At 42.2% G+C, this 24,753-nt stretch overlaps 1 protein-coding gene across 1 annotated transcript in view; it reads left to right on the top strand.

The window, feature by feature from the left end:
- Spag17 (sperm associated antigen 17) overlaps positions 1 to 24,753 on the top strand; it is a 206,915-nt gene that overhangs the window by 83,906 nt on the left and 98,256 nt on the right. Inside the window, exons 6-15 of the mRNA XM_052178557.1 lie at positions 1,819 to 2,013; positions 5,017 to 5,198; positions 11,052 to 11,213; positions 13,434 to 13,506; positions 13,687 to 13,799; positions 17,073 to 17,210; positions 17,300 to 17,413; positions 18,253 to 18,403; positions 22,091 to 22,321; positions 22,398 to 22,616. Of these exons, the coding sequence (XP_052034517.1) occupies positions 1,819 to 2,013; positions 5,017 to 5,198; positions 11,052 to 11,213; positions 13,434 to 13,506; positions 13,687 to 13,799; positions 17,073 to 17,210; positions 17,300 to 17,413; positions 18,253 to 18,403; positions 22,091 to 22,321; positions 22,398 to 22,616 (1,578 nt within the window). The remainder of the gene's footprint in view (positions 1 to 1,818; positions 2,014 to 5,016; positions 5,199 to 11,051; positions 11,214 to 13,433; positions 13,507 to 13,686; positions 13,800 to 17,072; positions 17,211 to 17,299; positions 17,414 to 18,252; positions 18,404 to 22,090; positions 22,322 to 22,397; positions 22,617 to 24,753) is intronic.

Raw genomic sequence — 24,753 nt, 5'->3', positions numbered from 1 at the left:
TTTTTATTACTGTCTTGATGAGACTGAAATGGAAAGGCAGGTGTAATTCTAGGCAAAGTGGAAGTGATCCAGCAAGATGGCTCCTGAGTACAGCTGCTCACTCTAAGGCTTGCCCGCCATCCCCAGACTTCTCATGATGGAAGGAGAGAACCAACTGCCACAAGTTGTCCCCTGACCCCCTCAGGCGTATTATGGTACACATAGGCATGACTGTGTATGTACATGTGTACACATGCATGTACATACACAGGGGCAAACACACACACACATGCACACACACAAGTTAGTGGAATAAAAGTTGGTACATGTGAGAAATCAAATTTAATTATTTGAGAGGTATATGCAGAGCACAGCTTCTTTTTAATCTATCCAGCATTTTATTTAGTTAGTTAGTTAGTTAGTTAGTTATTTAAATTCCCAATGCAGTTCCCCTTCCATGGCCACCCCACAAAGATCCTCCCCACCTCCTCCCCTTCTCCTCTGATAGAGTAGGGCTCCCCTAGGTACCCCCCTATCCTGGCACATCAAGTCTCTGCAGGGTTAGGCTCATCCTCTCCCACTGCAGCCAGACAAGGCAGCCGGGCGGGAAAGAGGGGCCTCGGTCCAGGCCATGCAAGAGCACAGTTTCTTTTCTCAAACTTTTCCCACAATCATTCTGTCTTCAACAGACCAAATAGAACTTTGTTCTGTCTTAAATAGCTGGCCCAAAAATGAGCCATCTTTGGGAGTTACTAGTGATTCATTGCTGGTTTTCTCTGAGTTCAGACAGAACTACTTGTTACTATCTTTGTTCTATTTGTTTGTTATTGGTAGACAGTAGACTTAATTCTTGATTCCTTTAATCAGTTTTGATTGTCACTGTGTTTAAATTAAGTAAGAGTGACTGGCTTTTTTTCTTTGCATCTTTTATCAGTTGATCCCCCTCATGTACTTCTACTATAAAGACAATATACCCAGAAACTATGATTCTATGCTCCCCATCGTCATTACTAATGCTGATCATTTTCATGATTGGGGAGAAATAACTACATGGAATTAAAGTGTGAGCATCTGCTGTATGGCCTTACTAAGCTGCACTATGCAATGCAAAGCTCTTATGTGTCTTCTATGGTCAGCTCTAAAGCAGGACAATTACTCTCACACCCAGAACACAGTAGTCTAAGAGAGCCTCGTGTTTTAATATTCATAAGGAGTATTACCAGGTAAAAGAGAGGAGAGAACTACCTTTGAATGCATATACTATGTATGTTTTAAAATGGAATGCAGTATAGCTGGCTCACTGTTAGTGCACAGAATGCAGTATAGCTGGCTCACTACTGGTACACAGTGTTCTCGCCACCCTGACATGAATCTGTTCAGTGCTATGCTACAGAGCACACCCACAGTATTTCCTTATCCTGTAAACACCTCTACTTATAAAGTACCAGAAAGCTGCAGCTACTTGTAACTCAGGAGTCAAGCCAGATGTTGCTCAAATGAGATTAGAATCAAAGGAAACTAGTTACAGGTTAAACTCTGACAAATGCCGAGGCACCATTTTCCATGGCCACAGACCCCCATGTGTGTTGGCCCTCCTAATATGTCTATGTCTCATTTGCAAACATGATTTAATATTTTGTAAAATGGTCACAGTCTTTTTACTGGAAGAACAATAATGAAAAACAGTCAACAGGCCTGTGTTCCAGCCAACTGCCTGGGTCTTGGCAAGCCAGAGAGATTATGAACCCATGCATAATTGATTATCACCATTGATTTGCCTGGGGACAACCTGTTCTACCTAACAATGATAGCTGACCTTCTTTATGGTATTTCCAACAGATGATGAGCCAGACGACGGAGCCCAACATTACATTATTGTTGTGGGCTTCAACAATCCTCAGCTATTGGCCATTATGACTGAGCTTGGCATTCCTATCACCAGTGTGATTAAAATATCTTCAGAGAATTATGAACCTCTGCAGACACACCTGGCAGCAGTGAGGCAGCAGCAGGAAGCTACCCTTCAGCCAGAAGGTACGTGGTTGGCCCTAGAGCTCACAGAGTCCATCAATATTGTCCCTGCCCCTCAAGAACAAATGAATCTGCTGTCTGAAACATGGTTATAAAACATGCACTTTATTCAATCCTTTCAAGACTGATTTGCTATTTATTCTGCTTATATCATCCAAGAGCCATAAATTTGGCAAATTAAAATCATACTCTGCTTGTATCCCTGTGCAGTCACAGAAAACATAAACTACAGGTCAGAAGACTTGATTACTCAGCTATTGCTTCTAAGTCTTTCAGCTGAGAGCAAGTGTGGTTACACAACTTTATTTTTCAGGAACTTTTGACCTGCAGTGTTTAGCCAAAGCCTGGGCTAGATGAATATTTGTTAAGACTCTTTTCTTTCAAATGACATAGTCACCACACAGCCCAAACAAGATCACACAGTTGGATCTCTCTCTCTCTCTCTCTCTCTCTCTCTCTCTCTCTCTCTCTCTCTCTCTCTCTCTCTCTCTCTCTCTCTCTCTCTCTCTCTCTCTCTCTCTCTCTCTCTGTGTGTGTATGTGTGTGTGTGTGTGTGTGTGTGTGTGTGTGTGTGTGTGTGTTCATGGTGAACAGAAAATGGTGTTGGACCATTTGGAGCTGGAGTTACAAGTGTCTGTAAATCACCTGACATGGGTGCCAGGAACTGAACTCGAGTCTTCTGGAACAACGCCGAGTGCTCTCAACTGCTGAGTTACCTGTCCAGTTGGGTTTTACATGTTAGTAATTCTACACATATTATTAACTCATTGTGATAAAAGTCAGAAATCATTGTATCTTCCAGGCTTAAATTGGAAAATTAATGACATGAAGCCCCAGCTCCAATTGGGGTCTTTATTTCCAGGAATTGTACTACTGTGCCTTTCAGGTAATAGCACTGAGAATCAATGCCAATCTGTGATTCCAGGAGCCAAGTTATTCTTACTATATGTGTTAATTTTTATGTTATCATCAATATTTTCACCAAACCTTTTAACTTACATTCAAATATCAATTTCCTTCTATTTTTCTCTAAAGTTAGAAATCACTACATTTGATAATAATATTAATAATTACCGTTTACTGGGTGCATAATTTGGGATTTAAGCTCAATGCTAAGAGTTCTAAATACATCTAACTACAGTTTCCCCAACATTCCAAGGAAGTATATTTTTAATTGAAAAACTACTTTCATATAAATATATTTTGTGGGTTCCCCTCCCCTAGTCTTCCCTACCTCTCCATCTCCAAATTATTTTTTTTACTCTTTTAAAAGAAAACAAAACACCCACAAAATACACAGCAATAAAAAAAAGTGTTACTTTTTTCCTGCATCCATATCAGCATGTGCTATTTTTTTTTAAAATTGATCTTGGCCATTCTGACTGGTACAAGATGGAATCTCAAAGCATTCCCCTAGAGCATAAGAATGCTGAGCATTTTTTCAGTGTTTCTCACCCATTTGTATTTATTCTCTTAAGAACTTTCTGCTTAGTTCTGTAGACCATTTTGAAATTGTGTTATTTGTCTTCTTAATGTTCAAAGTTTCTTATTTGCTTGCTTGCTTTTATTTTTGTTTTTTCCATTTTTGTGTATTTTAGATATTAACACTTTATCAAATATATAATTAGTAAAGATCTCATTTCATTCTGTAGGTTGTCATTTTTTGAATGATAGCACCCTTTCCACACAGAAGGTTTTCAGTTTCAGGAAGCCATGTATTAACTGTTTGTAGTACTTGTGCTGCTGATGTCTTTTTCATAAAGGCTTTCCTGTGCTGATGAGTTCAAGAGTATGTCCACTTTCTCTTCTGTAAGATTTGGTGTGTCTGGCCTCAGATTGATTGCATTTGGAGCTGGGGTTTTGTTTTCTGGTTTTGTTGATTTTGTTTTTGTAGGATTATGAGTATGAGTCAATTTACAGTCTTCTACATGTAGCTGTTCAGTTTGACTAGCATCACTTATTAAAGATGCTGTCTCTTGCTCCACTGTGTATTTCTGGCTCCTCTGTCAAAAATCAAATTTCCATAGGTGTGGGAATTTATGTCTATGGCTTTGATTAGATTCCATTAATCTGCATGTCTATTTTTATGTCAAAACTTTCTCTTTTGGTTTTTAAAACTCTGTAACAAAACTGAATAGTAATGCTTCTGTTGTTGTTGTTGTTGTTGTTGTTGTTGTTATTCAGGATAATTTTAGTTACCCTGAAATTTTTGTGTTTCCATATGAAGTTGAGAATTGCTTTTTCAATGTCTGTAAATAACTGTGTTAGAATTTTGATGGGTATTGAGATGAATATGCAGATTGTTTTGATAGGATGGCCATTTTAGCTACATTAATCCTACCAATCCCTAAACATGCAAGATATTTTTTAATCTTCTGATATCCTCTTCCATTTCTTTCTTCTTAAAGTTTTTATTATAAAAGTATTTAACTTTCACTGACTTGGTTAGTGTAACTACTCACTTATGAAAACATAAATATTTTAGGTAAATTTTCAGTCTAACTTTATGGAACCCTATCAGTTGACAGTCAGGGGGGCAACTATCCATAAAAGTGTACCTGCTGTAATATGACCAAAAGCTAACTAGAGCATAAATTACTCTGATCTACTCTGACTGTAGACCTGTGAGAAGTGGATCTACTTCAGATTTTAATGTTTATGCAGCAAGTATAAACATGGTGAAGGCATGATCTGTGGGAAATCTGGTTCTCTGCAAAATCAGGGCAATGGTACTTGAGCATCCTCAGCTCCCAAAAATATGTGACCTTATCACAATCTCTCTGGGCCTATACTATGAGATGGACTCTGATGATCTCATATGGCAACCCATTTTGATTTTATGGTTGTGTCTTCCCACTTCAAAAAGTTCTCAAAATTCCATTTCTGTATTTACACTTTGCTAATACTTTACAGACATCTCATCATACATGTGACTCACTACATCAAGCAAAGTGGGGGAGAAATTCAATACCTTGATTTTATATTAAAACATTTTGCTATTATTAGATATAGAAGCTGAAAAATTGAAGAGAGAAAATGCCATTAAGGAACTTGAGGTTTTCTGGAAGTACTTGGAACCAATCCTGAATAATGAGAAACCTGAAACAAATCTCTTTGATGTTGCGCGACTCGAGTACACGGCCAAGGCAAAGTATTTTCCTTCTGACTGGACAGACAATGAGCTGATGGTGAGTTCATTGGTCAGCATGAGTGGGTGGTTCATTCACAGCCACTCATTCCACAGCTGTTCAGTAGCCCCTGGTAACAATGGCTTTTGTTGGGCTCTCTCATCTTTGGGACAATGATTGTGACAAGGGTCACTGTTGTATCATAACCTGATTCTGTACCTTTTAGTCTGTGGACTAATGATGATAAGATGTAGCAGATACTGATTATTTTATTAAATTATAATTGGCTCTGGTTCGTGCTTTAGTAATGATCTAAGTAATAATTAAAACGTGAATATGTTATGACTATGATGGTGGCAAACTTTATGTTTTATTGTATTACATGTTAATTCCTTGCAAGCATCAAGAGAGCTGAACTCTCAGCAGAGCTCGTGGGGAGACTCCAGCCTCTGAGGGTTCTTCTGAAAGGATCTGAACAAAGCTGGATGGAGAGGGTACACTTATAAAGAGACTACTTAGAGCTAAAGAGAGGAAGGGGGGAGGAGGGGAGAGAGGGGAGGAGGAGGGGAGGATGGGGAGGGGAGAGAACTGAGGACAAGAGAACAGAAAAATGAAAGGAGAAAGAGGGATAAAAAAGGAATAAAGAATATGGAAAGGAAAGGAGAGGAGGGAAGGGAAGGGGAGGGAGAGGAGGGGAGGGGAGGGCATGGGAGGGGAGGGAGAGGGAGAGGGAGAGGGAGATGGGGGAGCGGAGGGGAGGTCATGGGAGGGGAGGTCATGGGAGGGGAGGTCAGGGGAGGGGAGGGGAGGGGAGGGGAGGGGAGGGGAGGGGAGAGGAGAGGAGAGGAGAGGAAAGGAAAGGAAAGGAAAGGAAAGGAAAGGAAAGGAAAGGAAAGAAGAGGAGAGGAAGGGAGGGGAGGGGTAGGAAAGGGAGGGAAGAAAGCAGACAGAGAAAAAGCTAAGAAGACAGAAGGCACTGATTCTGAGCCAAAAGGCAATCCTGCAGTGAAACCCTGATCTATTGGCATGAGATGATGGCACATGCCAAAGGAAGTGAAAGCATTAAGAGGAGACTGAGACCATGACAGGAAACCACAACCAAAATGCAAAGTTGTTGAGCCCAGTGCCAATGGAGACATGTACAAAGCCCTTCTGCACCCGGGGATCAGGGAACATCATGGAAGAGGGGAGAAAAGACTGGAGGAGTCAAAGGGTCAGGGCGTTTACCATGAAATTGTGTCTCTCAGTAAGATCAGAAGCTGTACCCGTGAAGTCTTACTAACATGACTGCCCAAATGTGAGATGAACAAGGACACCACCAGTGAACATACAGAACCAGGCAAGGAAAAAGCCCTCAGCATCAGTCCTTCAGCAAGCTGCAGGCAACTGAGGAATGCGGGAACTGGGTCAAGCCGTCTTCCCCTAGGAAAAGCAGTGGTTGTCCAGGGCCAAAGGACGAGCCCTGAAATTTCCTCATATTTCCGACTTGCCTTTATCCTTCCTCCTTTCTACACCTGATGCAGAAAGGGATCTGCCTGTTACTGGTGCTTTTGAGATTGAGTCAGCACAGTTTCGTATTCCAGAGATACTATTCTTTCCAATGATGAAGGACAAGGAATGTCCCTTCTTATTATAGTGATATTTGTGTAAATCTTTTTCCTTGGAATTCTAAATCCCCTTATCAAAGCCAACTTTTCTACTATTTTTCAAGTAGGTGGTATTTTTTCCTCCTTGTGTACATATCTATACATTTACAACTTAGAGGAACATTTTTTCCTCTCATTTAAATCAAGATATGGCTACACACCCTTCCAAGAATTTGGGTCTGGTGAGATTCCTCAGTCTCTAAAGTCATTCTTGCACAAGCATGAGGACCCAAATTTGGATCCCTAGCACCTACATAAAAACTGGAAGTGTCAGTACACACCTGCAATCCTGGCACTGGAGGGTCAGTGGTAGGCAGAACCCTGAAGGTCACTGGGCAGCCCAAGAAGCCATTCAGTGAACTCCAGTGGGAGACCCCATCCCAAGTCTGAGGTATCAAAGATTTGGGATCAGAAGTTCTTGCTGTATCTTTAGCATTGATAACAGCACATTTTCAACCTGTAGGTCCTGACTCCTTTGGAGGGGTGTCAAACAACCTTTTCACGGATGCCACATATCAGATAACCTACATATCAGATATTTCCATTATAATTCATAATAGTAGCAAACTTACAGTTATAAAGTAGCAATGGAATAATTTTATGTCTGGGGTCACCACAACATGAAGAACTGTGCTAAATGATTACAACATTAGGAAGGTTGAGAACCACTGCTCTACAAATAAATATTTATTATATGGATAGATATAAGAATGCCAAGAAACAGAGGAGGCAAAGAGAAAGAAACAACTGTATTTTATTTGTGGGATTAGAGAGCAGTTATGGCAGAAGAGGGGTATGAGCTAGAGACAGCATTGCTGCTTTGTCATAAATAAATCAGCATTTTGTAAGTAGTCATTTACCGTAACTACTTCCTTGGAAGGAGAACCTGGAAAATTCTTGAAGCATCTATAGCAAACATCATTTTCTTCTTCTTGACGGCATCTCTGTGTACTTGTTTATGCTTGTACCTACAGAGCAATGATTTAGGGACAATACTTTCCAAAGAGACAGGTACTAAAGGAGATTCTTCAACTCAAGCAGCAGCTGACCTATTAAAACTATTTTTAAATGTACCATGGTTTTTGCACACTATGCACCTGCAGTATACATCTGTACAAGTAAGTATTCACACACAAAAAAATGGCCAGAACAAGATTTTATGTGACTGTAATTAAATGCCTTTTGTTTTTATTTTCCTCAGCTTTATTATATATGGTAAAACCTCAATTTTAAATTTTAACTTAATCTAAGGCTTACCAGACCTAATGTATATTCTCCTTAACCAATTAAGTGCTGTAAGGACTTTATATTAGAAAGCAATTAATAAACATATTATTGATTACCATAAAACAAAACAAAATAAAAAAAAAAACAAAACCAAGCTGAAAAGCACCTGACACCCAGTATCAACCTGTGGCCTCTCCACATGCTTAAGCACATGTGTGCATATGAACACACACACACACACACACACACATGAGAGAGAGAGAGGGGGGGGGGAGGGAGAGGGAGAGGGAGAGGGAAAGGGAGAGGGAGAGGGAGAGGGAGAGGGAGAGGGAGAGGGAGAAAGAGAGATAGAATTTACTTGTATTTTCCTAGGTTTCCTAATCAACAGGAAGCTCTGGGTGATGCTGAGTCTTCTGAAGCTGTGATCATAGTGTGGTGCTTACCTTTACAGCCTGATGAAGCAAATATTTTGTCATATATTTGTTCACGATGGCTGAGGGAATCCCATCCTAAAATTCCTGGAGCATAATTCCCAGGAAGATGCTAACACATCCTCAAAACAAGCACCTTTTTTCCTTCACGAATGACTGTGCTTTCCCATAGAACTTCTTTAACCTTCAGGACCGTGCTGGTAGAAGGTGGATGGTCCTATGTCCCAAATACACACCGTTGCTTCATCAGGCTGTAAAGGTGAACACCACGTTATGATCACAGCTCCCAAAGACACAGCATCCTGCTTCCTAAACCTGTGTCCACAGCTCCCTGTTCATTAGGAAACATAGATCATTCCATTTTACTTATTTATTTTGTTAATAAAAATGTAGTGAGGCTTATACAGTGATTTTTCTGTTTTGCTAAGAGTTTGGGAGAATTTTGAGTAACTTTTTTTTGTAAAGCAAAGAATTGACATTATTGCTTGGGTCTACAGGATTCACCATGTTAAAAACAAAAGTATGCCAACTTGATTGTTGTGTGTCTATTAGCAGCAGAGAGACAGGGAAGGGTTTTGTAGAGATGTCATTAAACCAGGATCAACTTGAGATGAAGGTCTGGGTGGTTTCTGGGTAGCCCAGGGTGAGAACATGGCAGATCTTTTCTTTGCCCCACTTTCTTCACATGGCTGCTGGGCAGTGGCTCTGGCACAGAGGTGCTATTCAGGAGCTCTGTATGCTGCATACCAAATAAGGAGAGCCCCGCATCACTTCCAGTCATCATGAAACCATGCTAGCTTGATGCCAAGTTTATTCCACTTTAAAGAAAGGGAAGTGGCCATATTGAATATTTTACCAAATATCGAGTAGAAACTTTACATGATAATTTAACTTCAAAAAAACTATTTTATGTTGAAAAAGTGTTACTTGAAATGCTAGTTACAGTAGAACATTCCTAAATTCAGAACTAGATTGATGTTCAGTGTGTCTAACTGGACCTTGAAAACATTCGTCTCTTCCAGAGAACCATAGGCTGTGTTGCCCCGCTAGTCCTTCTAACTTTCTGCCAGTCCTTTTGTAGGTAATTGTTGAGCATCTTCTCCATGCCCGGGCTTTGGTTGATACCCAACTGCAGTAAGCACAGCTTAGACCTCTCTCTTTGAGTGAAAGATCCCCAAGTCCTTTGAGTAAAGGTCTACCCCCAAGATGACTTAGCAATAAAATTGATTTCCAGGAAAAAAAAGGACCGTTTAGGTTTAATATTGAATGTCAAAGTTTATTTTATAAACTCAGGATCACTTATTGAGCTTAAAAGTAATAAGGCTGCTTCATGTAAAAGCAGGCCAGTTCCATGGTGGTGCATTCTTACCTGTGAGTTGTTAATGACTTCATATCTGCTTTAGAAGCTACCAGTGCGTGAGTCTTTCTTCCTCCCTGCGCAGAGGAAGGCATTTGCATTCTCTGGCTCAAACAAGCAGCCTGTACTTCTGGTGAGATAAGGTAATGAAAGCTTTACATCAAGTAACTACAAATCAAAATAAGTGAAGAACTCATGTAAGACACCTGAACATCTCAAGATATACTCTGACTGCTGAAATAATTTGCCAGCCTTTGGCATATCATTTGCTGATGAATTTGAAAATGAATTACATAGGTTGTGCTAATAGATCATTGGGCAGGAGCTTTACTGCATTGCCTTTAGGAATAAAAATGGAAACTGTCTTTCCATGCCAACATATGGATAGGCACAGGATACCTGTTGAAGTTTAACTGACAATGATGTAAATGTGTGAAGTCCATGGTCAGGTGTGCTATGATGGACAGAGCTAAGCATTTCCCTGGATGTCTGCCAGCCTATGAGTCACTGGCCCCACAGAGGCTTTCCATTCCTTCTTAGCTCCTCAACTCAGATGTAGGATGGGCCTACTTAGTGCTTCTCTGCTCCCGAACAGACAGACACAGCCATCCTAGAATTTTCCTGCTCCAGGAAATGAAAGCTTAAGTAATAACCATAGCAGATCTATAACTGACTTGGCAGCTCATAAAAACTGCAGATACAGTAGAAGCAGTAATTTGGATTTCTTCAAGCTTTCCTGCTGATAGTACCACAAGAAAACCAGCTCAGTAAAAGGAAATAGGGGAGGAAAAAAGAGAAATCTTGATCACAGATATGCTCCTTCGTAGCTCAGACAATACACAAATCCAAGCGAGGGAATCCACTGTGCTCATCTCGGTTCTTGAAGGAATCATCAACTGCTCTCCTGCTTGTCTTCAGCTAAAGGTATCAAAATCATCTGAAAGGTTTTAGGATTTAAAACACTGCACACACGAAGCATACTGTAGATGCTAATGGAAAAGGTTGCCTTTCACTGCACTAAAACATTAAACATTGCGGTATTGGCCAGCATCAGAAACTCTGTGGTGAACATGAAGGGCATGAAGAATTTATGTATGGAAACTCCCTCACCAGCACCAGAACTTGGTGTTTGGGGATCTGGGGATTTGATTTCCTGAAAAAAGAGAAATAGACTTTTCTGGAAAGTTACACATATTCTATCTATTCTGATAGCATGACAGCAATTAATTCTCACTGGTTCTCTCGCTCCTAGCTTGCACTGGGCACCGAGATCTTTGAAAACATTGCCTGTTTGATGTACGACAGCCTGGACTGGAAGAGGCAACATCATCACTATTTGCAAAGCATGCAGCTCATCAATGTCCCACAGGTGGTTAGCGAGAAGACCATGTTAGAAGCGATCACAATTCCAGAGGTAAGTAGGCATGGGCTCTAGTACCTGTCGTAATCTTGGGGATGGAGTGAGTGACTTGATTTTTATATTTATAAAGCATATGAAGAAAACATTACGGTAAAGACCTGTGTTGGTATACTGCTGCCTGTTGTGTCAAGGTGTAAGGACAGAAACAAGGAAACATCTCTTAGTGAGAGCAGTAAGAGCCGTGTGCTGAGGCCTTTATGAAGCTCCTTATAGAGTTATCTGAAAGGAGGGAACTTCAACTGAGAACATGCCTCCATAAAATCCAGCTCTAAGGCATTTTCTTAATTAGTGACTGCTGAGGGGGGCCCAGCCCACTGTGTGTGACACGAACCCTGGGCTGGTTGGTGGTCCTGGGTTCTATAAGAAAGTAGGCTGAGCAAGTCATAATGAGCAAGCTAGTAAGCAGCACCCCTCCATGGCCTCCATATCAGCTCCCGCCTCCAGGTTCCTTCCCTGTTTGAATTCCTGTCCTGGTCCTTCAGTGATGAGTTAAAACATGGAACCATAAGCCAAATAAACCCTTTCCTCCACAACTGGCTATTGGTCATGGTATTTCATCACAGCAATAGAAACCCTAACTAAGACACTTGTCACCTGGGAAAGTGCAAAAAGAATCGCCTGTCAGCGTGGGGTACAATGGCCAGCATGTAAAACAAGAGGCATATTGACAAAATATTCCTAGCGTTTGCAATGTTAGTGCTCGGCAAGATGCTGTCCACATAACAGGATGTGTGTCCTGCACCATTTCCTGAAGGGGAGTGTGATGTGTCAGTTTCAACATGATGTGAGAGGAATGAGAGCAGCAGATATAATCAAAATGGTACCCGCCCTAGTTAGGGTTTCTAATGCTGTTACAAAACATTGTGACCAAAAGCAGCGTATGGAAGAAAGGTTCACTTCATCTTAGAATTCTCATGTCTCACTCCTATCATTGGAGCAAGGCAAGGAAGAAATTCAAGGCAGAAACTGAAGCAAAAGTGGAGGAATGCTGATTACTGGCCCTTTGGGGCCCAGAAGATCAAGAGTGACCCCAGACATCAAGCACTGCTCTTTTTACATTGATAAGATCTGGTTTTGCTTTGAATCAGTTCTGACTGTGCCTTGACTTTTTCCATTTGGTGACAATGTATTTAACTGGTTTTGATTTTACAGAAACCCACAGTGGAGAGACATTGGGCTTCTGAAGAAACTAAACTTTCGAGTTCTTGAAGTATTTAAATATTGTCGAACTTTTAAAAGTTTGAATGTTTGGGGTTGTGATATTGATGCTGATGTGAGATCTTAAAGTACACAAAACGGGAAGGTTATTTCATAGTGTTGTATTCGTGTGTCAATCTTAATAAAATAATGGCGGTCAAATGCCATAGTTAGATTTGTTTTCTTGCCGCGCAGTGGTGGCCGCACGCCTTTAATTCCAGCACTTGGGAGGCAGAGGCAGGCAGATTTCTGAGTTCGAGGCCAGCCTGGGCTACAGAGTGAGCTCCAGGATAGCCAGGGTTATACAAAGAAACCCTGTGTCTCCGGGGGGGGGGGGGGGAGGAGGATTAGGTTTCTTTGGGCCAATCCAGCACTAGCCAGGGCCATCTCAAAAGGGAGAATTTCAATTGAGACAATGTCTTCTTTAATTGGCCTATGGGCAAGTCTCCATGCATTTTCTTGATTAATGATTGATGCTGAAGGGCCCAACCCACTTCGGGCAATGCCTTTCCTGGGTAGGTAGGCCTGAGGAATATAAAAAGCAAACTGGGCAAGCCAGTAAGCAGTGTTTCTCCATGACTTCTGCTGCAGTTCCTATTCTGACTTCTCTCCGTGATGTAGTGTGGCCTGCAAGTGTAAGAAGAAATTAACCCTTCCTCCCCGAATTGCTTTTGATCATGGTGCTTTGTCACAACAGAGACCATGAATGCCTCAGACAGCACCTGAGTTGGAGAACAGAAGGACTGAGAAAGGGGAACCCTGGTTAGAGAAATAGAGAATTCTGAGCATGAATTGCCCAGCAGAAAATCTGTTGGGAAAGGAGTGTATAATAATATTCTGAAGAAGAGAGGACAAGACACCCCAAGATGTAGATGCTATCATGACTCAAACCAAGACCAGGGGGTGTTCTATGTCCTGTTTGCTTTTTTACACACCCTAACCCTCACTTATTAGGATCGTGCTGGTGGATCTGTAATATTTGATGAAAGTACTTCTTTTGAACTATTTTTCTTTCAGCCTCCACCATCAACTGCTCCAGCCCCTGGAAAGAAGAAAGCACAGTATGAGGAGTCACATGCTCCACCATCAGGCATGTGTGAAATCAAGGCTTAAGTACTGCCCTCCCTCCCTTCCATACTGTGGTCAGCAGCCCCTCCCCCTACAGTGTCTACTTTGTTTCATACCTCACAGTTCTAACTTAGACATAGAATTTCAGGAAGAACTTGAGAACACATCTTAACTGGACACTATCACTTTCTGCATTTGACAGTGGCTTTTATCATCACAACTGAAGTAGACATGCGGTATTACAATGACCTGCTGAATCCAGTTCCAGAGGAATTTATTTCTGTGTCCCTGATACTGCACTGCATGGTAGAACAGGTGGGTAGAGCTTGAGGCTTCTCCCCTGGCAGCAGCCTTGGCTAACTTACCTCTCTCCACTTCTAAACTTTAGGATGATTTTGTAATTATACTCAGAATACCTGGGATGCAGCCCATTTATTAAGTCAGAATATTTCAGAACTAGGACTTGCTTTAAGCACTGACTTCAGTCTTCTCTCTTTCTCTCTCTCTCTCTCTCTCTCTCTCTCTCTCTCTCTCTCTCTCACACACACACACACACACACACACACACACACACACTCACTCTCATACACATACATATTTTGCTCTACAAACATTCATTTAACATTCCCCAAAGCTTGGGTAAAATATATTCTTTAAACTGTCCTTATATGGAGGTGCTGATTAATTTTTGTCAGCTTGACACAAACTAGAGTCACCTGAGAAGAGAAACCCAGAATTAAAAAGTTGCCTCCATCCAATTGGCCTTGGGCATGTATGTAGAGTATTTTCTTGATTAATGATTGATGTGGGAGGGCTCAGCCCACTACAGGAAGTGCCATCGCTGTACAGATAGTCCTGGCTTGAAGAAGAAAGCAAGCTAAGTGAGGCATGGAAGCCACAAGGCCATAAGCTTCAGGTATCCACATGAGTTCCTGCCTCCAGGTTTCTGTCACGAGTTTCTGCCATATGCTCCTGCCTTGGCTTCTCTCCATGACTGACTGTAACCTGAACACCAGAAGAACCCTGTCACTCCCCAAGTAGCTTTGGTCAGTGTTTTAATTACAGCAACAAAAAGGAAACTAAGACAGTAGGGTTACTTTAATAAAAGAAGTAAAGCACTTAGATAGGGGATCAGCTTATTAATGGCCTTATCTTTAAATATTTATTTATAAATATATGTCTGTGTGAATGCCTTCATGCATGGATGTATATCACTTCTGTGAAGGAACCAGTGGAGGCCAGAAGATGCAGTTATATCTCTTGGGAGTGAAGTTACAGGTACTTGAGAGCTGCCTGCTGTGGGATCTGGGAGTGTTTGGTTGGTTGGTTGGTTGGTTGGTTGGTTGGTTTTGTTTTCATGTGTACTGACTCCCTTGATTTTCTAGACAGTTACACTAATAGCTTCCTTTACCTCAGAAGGTTTTAGTGAGACAAATGGTTTTATCATGTCAATGCATTCAAAACAAGCTCAAATCTCTAAAACCTCTGAGTCTTGTAGTCTTGTGACTTTATTTACCATAGACTCCCCTGTTTCATTCAAATCAAGGCAAAAACAGTGACCATTCCATAATAATGTGCTAAGTCCCAGTTAACCAGAAGGATGGATGACACGCCCCACCTTGCCCCCTCATCTGACAGAGACTCCGTGGAGATATGTGGAGATGAATAAAATCTGGACAGTTATGGGGAAAGGAAACCAAAGTATTGAAGTAATGGGATGCCACCTACAGGACTAGAAGTTAGAGCTCTGATGTTCAGAGGTAGAGCAGTTTTAACTGTTCTTTATGATGTCAATGAATCCATGAAATAATTGAAAGGTATGAAGCAGTAACAGTAGTGAGTGTTTTGAAAGACTGAGTGTCACCAAAGGTAAAGAAAACGGACTCTTTCCTCCCAGAGTGGTGATTCTCAACAGGGAGTCATCTTGCTTCCCTGTGGGTTCTTTGCAGTGAGTGGAAGAAATTGGTTTAATAGGAAGGGGGCCACTTGCATCACACAAAGGCTGAGGATGCCACTAAATACACCAGGATGTAGGCAGCAGACCCTGGAAATTCCAGATACTCAGTCCAAAGATCAACCTTCCAGAAAAGTACAAAATTACAACAACAATGCAAATATTTAAAGGCAAAGGGGCCTGTGGAGCAGGTGAACTATGCACAACACAGAAGAGCTGGTAAGGTTAAAGCAGGTTCAAAACCCCAGGAAATCTCATAATTAAAAACAGTAGGTGTTAGAATCAGCTCCTGGTCAGAAACTACTTGTCCTGGAGCACGTGACCACAATATCCCACTAAGAGGACCATGACAACAAGTCACAGAGCATGAAAACCTAGAGTTCCCCATGCTAATGAGGTATCTAGATAGGCTCCAAGTGTTCAGCCAATGAGGGCCCTTGCTAGGCATCCCTTCCTATGAAAGGTATTTAATTCCTGGTTCACCCTGATTGAGACTGATACATTCACATCCGCCATGAATAAAACAGTTTGGACAAACAAGGACTGTCTTCTTTATCAAGGATCACCTCAGGGGGTGGGGAGGCCTTCATTATAAAGAGCTGTACCTAGATCTCCTATGAAATGCCTCTCTTCTAGCCAGAAGATTCTACCCTGTCCCAACTCCTCACGGGTCCCAGCGGCATCTGGGTACTGGGAGACTGAGAGACACAGCACCCTTCCCAGATCGCACTGTTTCTTGCCTGGGAGAACACAGACTGGGACCCCATCTTAGATTGTGTTCTGCCCCAGAGTGACATTCCTGCAGTGCTCCAGTTCTGTGCAGTGAGGCAGAAACACAGACTGCCAGAAGAGTGCTTATTGGATGTTCACGTTAGGTCTTTAGTTATATTCCAGCTTCTTTTACTTGTCCCGCCCCCCAAGCAAACTTGAACAAGTCAATCTTTCTAGACCTTGCTTTACCCTCATTAAGGTAACAATTATCTAACAGTGATCTCACCATTTGACATGTTTCTACATTTGAACAGAGAAATGAGAGTTTGGCCTAAAGTCCCACAGTTCAAACTGTGTGGAGTTGGATTGGCCACATAAGTCACTCACCTCTGTTTTATCCTCTACCAAGTGGAAAATGCTATATGTGCCAGGTAGTGGCCCCTCAGTACCTGCAAGATACTTAAGAACTCAGCTTAAATATACATTGAATCCAAAATTTATGAGCACCATCTTCAGGGCCTAATGTGGAAGAAAGAAAGAAAAGAAAGAACAAAAGAAAGAAAGAAAGAAAGAAAGAAAGAAAGAAAGAAAGAAAGAAAGAAAGAAAGAAAGAAAGAAAGAAAGAAAGAAAGAAAGAACACTTCAAAAGTCAGTATTGTAACTTTTACAATACAAAATTTTTACAATTCCTTGCTTGTGTTATCTATCTTAAGGCAGTTGTTAAAATCACATCTATTGCAATTATGGATCGCAAACATTTTCTCCTTAATTTTGGCATCGGTGACATTTTGCTAACGTTAGCACCGATGTTTCTATGGTGCCGCCTCCTTCTTGCTAAGAGCAATGCACATCTTGCTAAGAACCCATGCACATCAGCAGAGCTGAGTACTAACCCACTTCCTCCCCACTGCCTTCCTCAATAGGTGGTAGCAACTGAAGAAGATCTCATCCCGCCGAGTTTGGTGGAGCCTGCCCCCAGAGCAGACGGGTTAGACTACAGAATCGCAGCTCACATTGTGTCGATCCTGCCTTCGCTCTGCCTCTCCGAAAAGGAAAAGAAGGTCTGAGCATGAGCAAGCCAAAGAGCGTTTGTACTTTGAAACAAAGTGTGCACTATCTCATCACATTGATTTTATTTTAATTTAAACAGAATCTCCATGAGATATTCTTAACTGAAGGAGAGAGTGAAAGCAAAGCCCAGCCCAAAGGCCCCCTCCTCCTGAACTACCACGATGCGCATGCCCACAAGAAGTACGCACTGAAGGTAATAACCAGGCCACCTCCCTCAGGTAGCTGACGTAAGGAGGTGTGTTTGTGATTCATTAGTTGGGGGAATCTCATTGGATGATCTTACCAACCAATGCTAATGAAATGCAATGTATAGGGCAGATGACAGATGGAGGCTCAGAAACAGGAGTGGACAGGAGCAAAGTCTGTCAGCCAAGAGCACTTGGTCTAATCACAGGGGTCCAGTTAACCACGGGCTTGATTGTCACCACCATTACATGTGCATTAAGGCTTTATAGTTAGGTACTGAAAAGTTAACTGAGTGGTTAAGAGTACTTGGTCGGGTCCAGAAGACCCAAGGTAAATCTGTTACCTAAACCCATGTTAGGGAGCTTAGAACTGAGTGTAACTCCAGCTCCTGGGAGTCCTTCCTAGCCTCCAAGGGCATCCACACACAGACAGACACACATACACATAAATATAAAGGAATCTTGAAAAAATGATGGACACTTTCTTTAAATACCTGCTGCTATAAAATACTAGTGGAGGCCAACAAAAGATCTCAGAAAACACAAATAAATCCATTCCAAACTTAGGCTGCTTGTCACCAGGAATGGAGACTCACTTGTGTCTGTGCTCCAGGAACTTCTGAAAAAAAAATGAGAACTAGTTTTTTTGACCTTATTGCAAATATGACTTTATCAACCTCAATTGCTCCTGATTTCCCCTGTTTCCAGATGAGAGTGAAGACATCACGTTTGGCCTTCTCCATATGCATAAGGCATGTGACAGCTCTTGTTAGTGTCTTCTGTCATGTTGCTTTCTCTCTTTTTCTTTTCTTTTCTTCTTTCTTCGTTCTTTTTCTTTTTTGGTAAGGACCAAAAGAATTTTGACCCAGTTCAAATTGAGCAGGAGATGCAGTCCAAGCTGCCCCTGTGGGAATTCCTTCAGTTCCCTCTACCGCCTCCCTGGAACAGCACTAAACGGCTTGCCACTATTCATGAGCTGATGCATTTCTGTACGAACGGTGAGTACCTTGCTTTGGCTTATACCCAATTTAATTAAAAGTCCTTAAATTGTACTCTCATTCCCAAAAAGCATTTTGATCATTGAAAGGCCTTCCAGAGGCCTCGGCGATGTCACTAGTCATGTGGGAGCTCTGCCGTGTAACAGTATGTACTTTGACGTGGTAGATTTTCTTTCCACTGTGTTTTCTCAATCCCCTGAGCCACACAGTTCCCCTGGTGTCATTAGAGATGATGCAATCAATCCTACTTACCAGGAGCAATGGTTCATGTATTTGTAAAAATGTAAAAATGAACAAGAACCTCTTGTCTCAAGTTACCATAGTCCATTTCCCAGAAAATAGACAGACAGACAGACAGACAGACATGTAGGTAGTTAGATAAAACAGATATAAATAGATAGGCTTCACCAAGGAATGGACCCTTTATCACTGTAGAAATCCACACAACCATACAGCACAGGGACATTATCTGCGGAAGGAGGAAAGAAAGCCTGAATGGGTGACTTTGCCCCAACCAGGAAATTATCAGTCTGGAGTCTGATACTCCTGTTTCAAGCAACACGGGTCACTTTTGACTTCTAGAACTGTGCTCAAAGGAAACTTGAACTGTCTATCCTCCTTGTATCTAGCCTGACTCAATAGACCGGACACAACATTTATATGTGTCGATCTAGCTGTACTGATATAATGCACTACATTCCGGTGTAGAATGCAATCACTGAATGATTCTGTGTAGCAGATTGGGAAGTCTCCGGGAAACTTGCTCCATCCTGAGGAGCACAAAGAAAAAATGTCTGAAGCAGATTTCCACCGCTTAAGTGGGAAGCAGAGTTTCTACTCGACATTTGAGAGAAGATGTTGAGTCCTGGAGTCCATCTCTCTGTTAATCCAATCACATGGTCACCCTGGGGCTTTCCCACTAGTTGCAATGTGACTGGGGTAAGAGAAAAGATGGGATCATGGGAGGTGATTTTAAATACAAACCTCTCTTGTCAGTGTTATTTATAGAAGTGAAGTGTTCGATTCTCTCTGCATGTCTTTGCCTTCCAAATCCTTTTAAGAGATTTCCTAACTGAGAATCAAGAATGTTCCTCATGTGTCTTTACAAAGCAAGATTTTTAGAACAACCACACATCTTAGCCATGCCCCCTTCTGTGCTGAGAAATGACATGTGACCAATTGTTTTCTTCTGGATACCTTGAGTCACTCCACAGTTCCTCCTTTTTTCCAGGTTAGAGAAAAGAAATAGAAGGTCAGGGTCATCAGAATTTGACCAGAGTTTCCATTTGGTGCATTGTGAGCACTTTGTTGGGTCACCCCTGCACAGGAGGGTAGGAAAGAAGGAAGAATGGTGTTGTCTGGGAGGCAGGAGAGCAATTGGAAATCCATGTCCAATGTTATCCTCAGATAGAATTCAGAAAACAGCATTTATATCCAGAAATTTAATTTCTTTCTTTTTTTTAATACTGACAATTGAATCTATGACTGAGTATATGCAAGACAGTTTCCCTACCAGTGAGCTACACTGTCAGCTACAGCATTTGAAATATGAAGATATAGTATAGAACCATAAAAATCTCCTGTCTCTAGTGAACATTGAGACTTACCTAGTCCAAATGTATTTCCATCTCATAAAAATTCTGAAATCCCGGCAAGCTAAACTATTTACTGTAGGTTGTAGTAATAGTGTAGACCCACAAGTGAGTTCTAGCCGTTGGGTGCTCTCACAAGCATCCTTTCCTTATGTTACTGAGCTGAAGCAAAAGCAACATCATATGATGTCCATTTGCCTTCTCAGTGCCATAACTGACCGTAGTCCTGCGGATGGAGGGACGAGTACACAGACCCTTGTCAGCATGCCACTGAAGAAAGAAAGGGTAGATGCAAGTAACCTTTTCTCATGAGAGGAAGGAGAGTAGGAGGGAGGCGATAGTATATGATTGCGGAGGATGCTGGGAGATGACAGGAAGTTACAAAGAGCAATGGGAGGGTGAGCATGATCAAAATCTACTTGGATGCATGCATGAAAGTCTCAAAGACTGTTTTAAAGAAAAGGAAATTATAAATCAATATTTCTAATGAATGTAGATATTAAACTCATCAGAAGAAATCTTAGCGCACTAAAATAGGCAACACATTAAAACACACACACACACACACATCTAGAATCTCATCTCAGTGTACTCTTAGGATTCTGTGCTGCAGACTGAACCCTGCAGTGACCCAGCTTTGTTTTTACTTACACCCCACACCCACTGCGAGGCTGGGCTGTCACATTGCCCTGCTGTATCTCAATGACTTTCTGCCCACATTTCTGTACTTTAACCTTCTCATTTGTGAATCTTTTTTCAATGGAAGGACCAGAACACCCTTTCTCCCAGCCTCCTGTGCACAACACGAGCACAGCCTTTCCACTCTCACGTCTATGTCCCGATCGGCTTCCTTTGTCATCATCAGCTGCTGGCTGTCTTGTGCACTTGCCTCTCCTTGGCCACGGTAATGATGTTGGACGACAGCTAGGAGCGCCATCGCTTTACTCACTGCCTTTCATGCAGTTGGTAACACCCAGTGGGTACTCAGGAATGTATTTATTATTATTACTTTTGTTTGACTGTTTTCAGGTTTTGGGATTAAGTTGAGGCTGGCCTGGCATGCATGATGATACTCTTGCCTCAAGCTGGTAAATACTAGAATTTTAGGTGTGCACAACCATACCCAGATTAAAAAAAAAAAATGTTTATTCAGTAATTCCTTTGCCTCTTTCTTGTTTCTCTTCTGGGTCCCTATGTTGTTTTTCTGTGTTTTTCAATTCATCTTGGGGAGGTGGGGCACAAGGAACGAAGATGATCTAGGAGTCATTAATCCAGAACAATCTATTTGACTGTTATTTTGCTGTAATCTCATTGGATTGTTTTCGTTAGTCTCTACCTCTCAAACCTCAATCTTGAACTTTGAAAGTTTAAGAACTAAATCATACTCCTCTTTGGTTTTTTTTTCCCAAGACAGGGTTTCTCTGTGTAGTCCTGGCTGTCCTGGAACTCACTCTGTAGACCAGGCTGGCCTCAAACTCAGAAATCTGCCTGCCTCTGCCTCCCAAGTACTGGGATCACAGGCATGTGCCACCATGTCCTGCCATATTCCTCTTTGAATCTTAGGCACCTGTGGCAAAGCCAGAATGTCATTGATAGCTTAGTGACTACATGCTGAACACAGTTGAATAGAGACAACTGATAAATGTCGAAGCGCAAACATGGAAAGTAGCAGTTCTTACATTTGGCTTTTTCTGAACCTGAATGAATAGGAAAACCTTCTAAGTATCATAACTTGTAGTAGACACAAATAGCAAATCCCCAAAGGCAATCTATCTCCATAAAGTCTTAAATATATGGTATTTAAACCAATATGGTACTCTGGGACGTTCTGGCATGTGAATATGGGTACCAAACACTGATTAATGCTATGAGGCTGTTTGGGGGAGTGTCCCTCAAATCTCTTATATCTTAACTGTGATTTTCTTAGTAGCCACACCTTCGATATTTGTTGAGGACTTCTGGAGCCTGTTCTTAAAGTCAGGCCAGCACCCTTGATGGCACGAACCCCTGGTGCCCCTCAGTTACCCCTGTGCCAGCAGTGTATCATGCACTAACAAGAGCTGTTCCTTGAGGCAGGGGTCCTCCTCTTTTACAGAAGTTCTGAGCTGGAATGAAGTAGAACGAGCCTTCAAGGTATTTACTTTTGAGAGCCTGAAGCTCTCAGAGGTGGATGAGGCAGGAAGGCTCAAGCCCACCGAGGTGAGCAGTGAGACAGATGTTGAAAACTTCAGCATTCCGTGGGACAACCCTGCCAGGTTTGCTAAGCTGATAAGGCAGCGGTACATGCACAGGATGAGCATGCAGAAGGCCAAGCCAGTCCTAGTTGGTACGTTGCATAAAGGGGATGGGGTGGGGCAGCCATCCTGGTACTGTGTCTAATGGATGCTCTTCATCCTGACTAGATACTGAAAACAAAGACAGAATACTATTTGTGAACCCGAATTTTGCCAAAGCTGAGCAAGATGAACAAGGAGATGAAAATACCCTAAATTCTGATCAGCCTACTGCTAACAGTATGACGTGTTCTACTTCCAACTCCATGAAACCCTGGTATTCTAGTAATAGACAGTTCTCAGAGAAAGAGACCAGCGGGTCTATGTGTCCCCAACCAGAGTCCTTGGGTAAGTGAAAGTGTGCGTAGACTCTGCTATTCTTAGACAGGAATAAACAAGTTCAAAAGGTATCATTGAAATGTAAGTACTTCTTCGGCTGATGAAAAAGAGTCAATATTTAAGTAACTGGTTAAGAAAACATACTGAGTCCTCCCTTTCCAATTCTGTTTTTCAAGGGATCATCTCAGTTCACTCTTCCCATAGAAAAATAAAAAAATAAAAATAAAAATAAAAGAGGGGCAGGGGGCGCACACGCCTTTAATCCCAGCACTTGGGAGGCTGAGGCAGGCGGATCTCAGAGTTCAAGGCCAGCCAGGTCTACAGAGTTCCAGGACAGCCAGGGCTATACAGATAAACACTGTCTCAAAAAACCAAAAAATAAAAAATAAATAAATAAACAAACAAACAAACACAGCGTAAAAAAATTAAAATAAAAAAATAATAATAATATAAAAAAAGTGGAACATGCAAGGTGTCCTACAGCGTTGTGGTAACAAGGCTGCCGGAAAACAGTTCTGCCTGGACTAATTGTGGGGGCTTCTGTTTTCAGGAAGGCACTGCTCTATGACATCATAATTACTCCATTTTAAAATTCTAATTTTGAAAAAGAAGAAATGATTCCCAAGCAGCTTCCAACTCCACCTGGGGGGGGGGGGCACTTTATGCTCTTATATATGACACAGAAATGAACTCCCCTTGCCCCTGGGCTGAGGAATGGGAAGGATGCAGCCCATCTCTGGGGAGAGAATGGGTGCCCAGCTATGATCCCCAAGTCAGCACTTCTTACTCTCTCACCCGAAGAGTGCAGGGTGTACCTTCCCAGAGGGCAAGTTGGGGGCCCAGCCAGGGCTCCAGCCTGTGACAGCCTGCCTCCCACTCCCACGTCTCTCCACTACAGGTCCTGGTCCTCGCACTGGGGAGCAGTGGGATTTCACCCTGGAGAGTGGGTCAGCATCTCCCCACTCTGAGAGGACACAGTCTTGTAATAATAGCTGCAAAGCACTTTGCAAATAAGAGAGAAAATGTCCAACAATGGCTGTGCAGTGCTCTGCAAACACCCAGTGGCATACTGATGATGGATTATCCTGAGGTTGGGGAAGAGGGGCAGAGGGAGGGAAGGCAAGGGACAAAGGAACTAGGGAGAAGTTGAGGACACACATGAAAGAGAAGACTTAGAAAGCTGATGCTTTCTCTAGGTATAGATGAGGAGGCCACACTTGAATCCATAGGATTGTCAACTCCTTTGAAGCTGCAAGCTATGAACATTGAAAGCAAAAGTTAACAGTATATATGTAGGAGTTCTCAAAATTGCTGTTTGTAGGAAATGGGCAACTCTTTCCTACTCCCAAAGATGGGCACCTAACTCCTCCCTACCACCCTATGCCCTACTTTAAACATTTTTCTTTCAAATGGCAATACATTGCTGTTGGATGGATATTCCTAGAAACTATGGCGAGCTACAGCCACCCCAGTGCCTGGAAGGAAAATGGGGCCATGACTTTTTGAGGTTAATACAATCAAAGGGAGGGACTCAACCTACTCCTACCTGTCCATTTGTCCTGTAGAGCTCACCCATAAGGCTCTGCAAACCACCGGAAGCAAATGTGGACTAGGAGAAGGACAGGAGGAGGAAAAAAGGAGAGAAAAAGAAAAGAAAACCAGGTCATGCCAGCAGCATCCTTCTGGGCGTTGTTGAGAGCAGGGTTTGACCCTTGACCTTTGAGAAACAATCAAAGTGGCTGGTGCCGCTTTGCCAGTTTGCACTTTGAGGGTCACACAGGCCCTAACCTGCTGTGGATGGGTCCTTCCGTCTTTCATCTGCTGATGGAGAGGAGTCTGAGCCCAAGCCCATGCGGGAGGAGCATTGCTCCATGCTTGGGGGTCTACTTGATGTGATCTCTTCTGGGCGTCTGCAGCTCAAACTCTCACCTCTGTCTATTATAGATACTGACCCCAGGGCAAGTGCTGAACACACAGGCTTGGCAGAAAAGGTGGAGCAAAGTCTCCCTTTTAAAAAAATTATTTATTATTATAAATAATTACACTGTAGCTGTCTTCAGACACACCAGAAAAGGGTGTCAGATCTCATTACATATGGTTGTGAGCCACCATGTGGTTGCTGGGATTTGAACTCAGGACCTTTGGA

This window comes from Apodemus sylvaticus, chromosome 4 (genome assembly GCF_947179515.1).
Source record: "Apodemus sylvaticus chromosome 4, mApoSyl1.1, whole genome shotgun sequence".
NCBI classification, from domain to species: Eukaryota; Metazoa; Chordata; class Mammalia; order Rodentia; family Muridae; genus Apodemus; species Apodemus sylvaticus.
Note: the sequence above shows the minus strand (reverse complement) of the source record. Positions and strands in the feature narration are given on the sequence as shown.